Source organism: Frankliniella occidentalis, unplaced genomic scaffold, assembly GCF_000697945.3.
Source record: "Frankliniella occidentalis isolate FOCC.00 unplaced genomic scaffold, Focc_3.1 Scaffold43, whole genome shotgun sequence".
In the NCBI taxonomy this organism is placed as follows: domain Eukaryota; kingdom Metazoa; phylum Arthropoda; class Insecta; order Thysanoptera; family Thripidae; genus Frankliniella; species Frankliniella occidentalis.
Window position 1 is genome coordinate 498445 of NW_026267173.1, and position 6659 is coordinate 505103.

General features: G+C 55.8%; 1 protein-coding gene across 4 annotated transcripts in view; it reads right to left on the reverse strand.

Annotated features, from left to right (window-relative positions):
- The window catches only part of LOC113217349 (lachesin-like), a 71760-nt gene that overhangs the window by 26265 nt on the left and 38836 nt on the right, over positions 1 to 6659 (reverse strand). For all 4 annotated transcript variants that reach the window (XM_026437215.2, XM_026437214.2, XM_026437213.2 and 1 more), the window contains exon 2: positions 1232 to 1335. In XM_026437215.2, coding sequence (XP_026293000.1) covers positions 1232 to 1330 — 99 coding nt within the window. In that variant the 5' untranslated portion in view covers positions 1331 to 1335. The remainder of the gene's footprint in view (positions 1 to 1231; positions 1336 to 6659) is intronic.

Below are 6659 nucleotides of genomic sequence, written 5' to 3' on the forward strand. Positions count from 1 at the left end.
GGGGCTAGCCGAGGTGGACACCAAACACAGACAGGCACACGAGGAGCAAAAAGTTTGTGATACGTGCTTTGACACTGAGCAATTTGAAATCTGATATGCCGTCCCGTTTGTCACCGGGCAGCGCAGTTTTATTTTCCCCACCCCGACCGCCACGCTTCGCCACGCCGCAGCAGGGTGGTTCGGTCCTCCCGCGCCGCCCACCGCCCGGTCGGTTCCATGTCGGTAGCGGTCGGCTCCCGCCGGCCGGGGGGACTTTCTGATTAGCTTTGTAGTGAACATGTGTATGTTATTAGTGGTCATGTCACGTTTATTTCCCCGTGTGTGTAGCGGCATGCTCTCTCTCTCTCACCTACACAGAAAAGAAACACAAGATACGTCTTGACCTGCTCACGCGTTAAGGGAGTAGGAAGAGGGTGCCAGGCAGCAGCCAGCCAAAAGAAAAAGTTGGATCGAGTAAAGATAAGCAGCAGGGCATGGGTAAACGCAGGGCAGCGGGCACGACGCATTCGTTGTATCGCACCGAGATCCTGGCCTGTAAATCCCGAGCGACGCACGGCGGCGCCGCCAAGCAGAGGGGAAGAATGTAAGTGGATGCAAACGTGTAAGGTAAGGGCTGGCAAACACAAACGCCAGCTAGTAAGCGCCTACACTGTAAATATAAGGTGCCTTATGAGTATACGCTAAAGTTTCTTCTTGCTAGAGAAAAGGGAGAGATTTCTCTGGGCTCATCTTTTGTACACATTTTAATGTTGGCCAGCAAAGGTGTATGGGCGGGAAGTATTAGAAAACTACCTATAGTTTTAAGGCGTGAAATATACCCCCTCCTTTTCCTACAGTGAGGCACAGGGCAGGTAGCGCTCGCGCCGCATCGTCACTGAGCCCCTTTTCACCCACTTGAACTCACTTGCCGAGTCAGTCCTGCCGATCACTCCCCCCTACCCCCGCAACTCGACCCCCCGCTCCCTCAAGACCCCTCCGGGCGCGACCCGGCCCGGCTGCCTCGGACTGGCGGGGGTAGGAGGAGGGGGTGGAATCCCCTCAGCCACCCGAAACGCAAATCTTGTTTCTTTTTCTTGCCAAGAAAAACACTCGGGGCGGTGGTGCGCGCGACCGCAGTGGCGACGGCGATGACGCGAGAAATCGGGGCCCCAAATCTCGTGAATCTCCGATGAGCCGAGAGGATCATAGGTCGAAGGGTTCGACACAAGAGGGGTTGCTGTTGTTGTCTTACCTTGTAGCTCTGTAGGTTGTCCACGACGCACGCCAGCAGCGCGTCCCGGCCCACCGTCACGGTCACGTTGGGTATCGGCTCGGCGAACTTCGGGAACATGGATTCTGCAAGAAAACAAAAACCACACATTAGACACTGCAGAAAACTACTTTGAAGGTCGATTTCCTAGTTTTACGAAAGGTAAATGTAAAAGATGGTATTCGGATTTCTGAATTGGTCCGAGGAGTGAGAAGACACATGCGTCGTTACGACTGGCAGCACCTCCCACTTATGCTATGGCCTCTCATGTCGTCATACAATTTCCAGCTAAAGTCTCGGCTAAAGTGAAACTCAACAGGGTCTTCATTCTTGTGTAGAAATGAAAAACAGACAAATGCATATGAATTCACGAATCAATAACAGCACTAGCAAATTTGTTTTGTTTTTGGTAAGATTTCCATTAACAGTTCCAGCGGGCTGCTTGGCCTGGGCGTTGCAGCACACGGCCGCTAATTACGTCGTGACAGCCAGCAGCCCGTATCTTATTCCCTCCGGCCTCTGCTCATTCATAACGGCCGATAAGTTCCAGCTGCCTCATTCTACTCCCCTCCCTCTTTCCTCTATTGCACTCGGCTTAAAAAAGAACCGACATAGACTCGCTAACAAGGTGGCTCTGCTTAGTTTTGGCCGGCTCTGCCTAACTCACTGCCACCCCCGGGCCCGCGCCCTGCAGCCCCCTGCTACCATCCGCCCCCAAGTCGTCGCAGCCATCAGTCGCACTGCACACATCCTCCGATAAATCACTCCGGGCAAACCGATCCGCCCGGGAGAATCAATCCCAGCCCGAGCAGTACCGAGATGAGATGAGATTTATTTTGATCGCGTCTCTGCTCGGTCGGTTCGGTTTTGGTTTTCCTCCCCCATCCATGGGTTTGCGGCATTCCGATTGATCCACTTCGAACCTCCTCTCCTCCCGTCAGTCTCTGCCACTGCTGCTCTCCATTTTTTGAGGGTCTGCTCGCGGTGGTTGTGGTGGTGTTAGGCTCACGACCTCCCACCCCACCAGAGAGTAACGACGCTTTCTCGTAGATTAAGGAGAAACCCAATTTATCGAAGCCTCTCTTAACGCCCCTCCGTGCGCCTTGGACTAGAAGACGGAGTGGTCGGAACAGGTGCCACAGAAGCTGCACGGGTGGTCGCGGTAGGACCAGCTCAGCCTTATCGGTAGCGGTAGCCGACTGGGAAAATGAGACCGTGTTGTATAAAGGCTGCTGCAGCTGCTGACCAGCTACGTGAAGCCGGCGCCCAACCGGCAGCGTTGCAGAGGGCAGACATTGACCTCGAGCAGCGCCCCCCTTCCCGCCTTATACTTTCTCTGGGCGCCCCGCCCTCCCCCGCTTCGCCGGGCCAAAGATCACACGGTTCCTGTTACGCGGTTGAGTGGCAGCGGCCCGCCGACCCCCCTCCGCTCTGCTCCCCGGCGAAACTGAAACTTGCTGAGTCCGACCGGCGCGCCGGTCAGACAGGGGCATCGACTGTAGCCGCTGCCCAGCGCGCTCAAAGGATATTCAATCGCCAGCTAGCTGCATCACTTTATTTTCCTCGGTGCAAACTCCCCCCTCTGGCCGCTTGCAGCCACTGCGGGGCAGCACGGGCAATGATCTGCTCTTCCTCACGGAGGGCTGCACCAGCAGGAGGCGTGCACCCTCTCCTCCTCCCTTTCCAAAGTCACCTCCTCCCTCCCAACCTCCCGACCGCAGTTTAAATGACAGAAAGCAGCTTTCACCGAAAATGGCTGACTTTGCGCTCCGTCGCACTTGGCATTCAAGGAAGCCCGAGGAGGCGGCAACGGCGGCAGGGGGGCTGAGGAGGACGCCGCACCAGAGGAACGAACATGCAGGCGAGAGAGGGTGAGGAAGAGAGAGGGAGAGATGAGCGAAGACAGCGCCGGTCCCAGCCCCACCAGGGAAGGCGAGGGGGAGTCGCACAGTCATTAGGGCTGTAATGTGCGAAAGGTGCTTGTTAAACAGGCCGCGATAACCGCCAGACACAATTGGCTCCGTCGCTGATGGTGCGCTGTAACGGCGTGTGTGTGAGGGGGGGGGGGTATGTGTAGGTGTGTGCGTGCGCGTGTATAAGCGTCGGTGTGCGTGAGTCAAGGGGGGGGGGCGATACCTGAAACGAAATCACCCAAACGTTATACGAGACTCCGCCCGTGACATTGTCCTGTAATTAATCCTGCTCACACCTGTTTAACCATCTCTTTCCTGTCTCTCTCTTTCCCTCCCATCGCTCTGTCTCCCCTGTGTAATAAAACACCAAACGCCAACGACGCCCATTTCCTCCAGGTTTCGAGGCATAAGCACAAAGAGAAATAAGATGAGCAGAATGTTGTCGCCCGTCTCGTTGCTCGCAGCTGCAGCAGTTGGCGTCATATTCACGGGGTGTTAAACTCGGCGATCGCGTCTTGGAGCTGCCACTGCTGCCGCCAGCGCGAGACGACAGACCCTTCGGAAAAAGTTTTGCAAACGACACATCGGGGAGGCGTTAAGCCCCGATCTCTCAGGAAGTCAATTTGGGCCTCATTCGGACGGACACTTAAGAGGGACTTCCGCGCGGGGGTCTTGTCGGTCCCTCCGATCAGCTAATGCAAATATATCTTCGTTTTTTATCTCAACCGTCTCTCCCCTCCTTCCAAGAAGCCGTCATCTAATAATATCCCTCCGGATAATCACAACCGCTTCTCGTTTCCCTTCCGCATCAAAAAAAAAAAGCAAAAACAAGAAAAAGGGCAACTTTTTGTTTTGAGAAAGAAACAATAATAAAGAAATCAGATTTGGTATCGCTTGAGAAGAAAGCGCGCGTCTATGGAGACTGCTCGAAGCACGAGTGGCGGAAAGGGGAAGAGGGTAGGTGCAAGAGGCGCAAAGGAAGGGAGAGGAGGGGAGGAGAGAAGGAAGGGGGAGAACGGAGAGAGAGGGGACGAGAGGGGGAGAGAGAGAGGGGCCTTACGCGGGGCCGCGAGGGGCGGGCACGTCGGCTTACAGCGCCCCTTTAAGCGTCACGGCAGGGGCGTGCTGGGCGGGGGGTTGGGGTCGCATTCAGTCCAGACACGGCGGCCCGGGCCGTGCCGGGTCCCCCTGCCCCTCCCTTCGGACCCGCTTCCCTGCTCGCGACGCACCTGGCCCATGACGGACTGCCAGCCCAATCACCCCGTACTCCCCCTCCTCCTCTCCAATCCAAGGCCACCCCACGCGTACGGACGGCCTTCACCCAGGGCGCCGGCGGCTCCTGGAGGGTCTCGTCCGCGTCCTGCAGGAGCCGAAAAGGGAGGCGAACAAGCAGCCCGCCAGGCAAGTATGCCCACACGGTAGTAGTGTGGTACAACGCAGTATGTACTACTGGATACGGCGCCGGCATGACAATGGGGCGGCCCCCCACGTCCCAGACGTGAGGTCATCAAGTTGGCACGCATGTGCACGGCCGCGGACACGCCGCAGACCGCACTCAGCCGCACCTCCACCTCCTTCATGATGTGCCCCCCCCAGAGCAGGCAGCGGCGCCAGCAGCGCGAGGGTTGCGACCCAAAGGGCTTAAAGGCAATTATTGCCGTACGTCACAGGAGATGGCAAGGGCGGGGAGGTGGGGTTCGGGGCTGTCTTAGAAGCGAGGACGGGCGACCCAGCGGGGCCCCCCTCAGACCACCACCGCCGCGGGCGGTCGCAATGGAATGGGGTCCTGCAACACACTCTGCCATCAATCCATCGCTCATGTCTGGCAAACCACCGATTGATAAACGCAAATCCCTGGCGGAGCGAGAGGGGGATGACAGCAGCAGCATCGCTGCTTGCTGCCCCGGGCCGCGCTGCTTTTGATCTGCTGCGGATGAAAATTAAGCCGCGAATCCTTGTTCCGGGCGCGGCAGTTTTGCCCGCTGCTCGCTGTGGCCGCTTTAACATTTGTTAGCGTTTCCTCTATATGACTGGAAACTTGTATCATTCATTTCTGACATGCAATTTTTTGGTTCCTTTTGGCCACGTCGAATTTTCTCATTCTGAAAAAGCTCAAAGGAGAAAAAATAATTCAGTTTGTATAAGATTAACAAAATTTAAAAGTCAAAAAGGGCATGTCAAAATCTTGTCGATCAAAGTGGACGCATTGTCTTTAGTGTGTCTAGCTGTGAAGTCAATTTCTCCAACGCACGAGGAAAATTGGATAGAGGACATAGCTCTTGCGTTTACGAGTGCTGTGCAGAGTCTCGCGAAGCCTGTTACTCGACGTCCAACTGTTGTGGCGCGTGGGGGCGGGGCTCACAGACCAAAGCTTGCGTAGAGTTGTCAAAGTTACTCCTAACCATGTCACCTTGCGGTCTCATTGCTCTGCAGAGCTCAAGAGGATTGTTTGCTTTCCTCACGAGGAGAGTCGCGTGCCGAAAATGAGACGGAGGAAAAGGGGGATGCGGAGAGGGGAGAGTGAAGGGGGAAGCAGGGGCGATAACAATGACCACAAGAAGTGGCTGGGTCTGGCTGGCTTGGGGAGGCCGCCGACACAAACCCCTCCAAGCGCACCACAAAGGAGTGTTGAGAGACCCTCTCGCGCGGCGCGCCACGCCGCGCCAGCGACGCCCCGACCCAGCCGCGCCGCGCCACGGCCCCGCGGGCGCAAGAAACGCCCGAGCAACAGGTCGGTCGCGCGCGCCATATTATAATCTCAACGACGTGAGGAGTCGTTCGAATCTTGTTCATTACAGAGCAGCCCCGCTTTCTCCCAGTCTACCAGGAGGGAGGTTATTTGGTCGAGTTAGCCTTAGCCTACTGTGCATGATGTATAATCTTAACTCATTGAGGCCACACTTGGCTGGTAAACGAAATTCTTTAAAATTGCACTGGGACTTAAGATAGTAAGTTAAAAAACCAGAAATTTTCGTTGAAAAAATTTTAAGCGAACGGAATACTTACAACTGTAAATCGTAAATATTCTATAAATGGAAAAGAAAAACTATACCTTTGTCAAGTGTTACGAAGCTCGTGAGCAAAGCACTGCAAAATATGAGGAACACCAGCATTGTCATGATGAAACAGTTTAGGCTATGTGTGTAAGCAAGCCGTGGCATTAAGTTGAAGTCACGAGTGAATCCAAAAAAGCGACCCAGCTGCTCGAGCAGAGTGGAACAGTGCAGACAGTGAGGTATGTCTCCGAGTGTGCCCGACAGTGCAGCCCAGGCTCGGAGCTGGCCATGGCAGAGCGGACAGGGTAGCGACGGGCCGAAACCAGCCCAGGGCCGAGGCCGCCACCGCCACGCCTGGCCGGGGCCTCCCGCACGGACGGAGACAAATCTCAGGCTTCTGGCAACCAGCACTAATTGCACGGAAGAGGACGTGTGAGTGTGACGCAGGGAGCGAGAGAGGCAAGATGAATGGGTGCGGCAGGCGCGGAAGAAAGAGAGAGA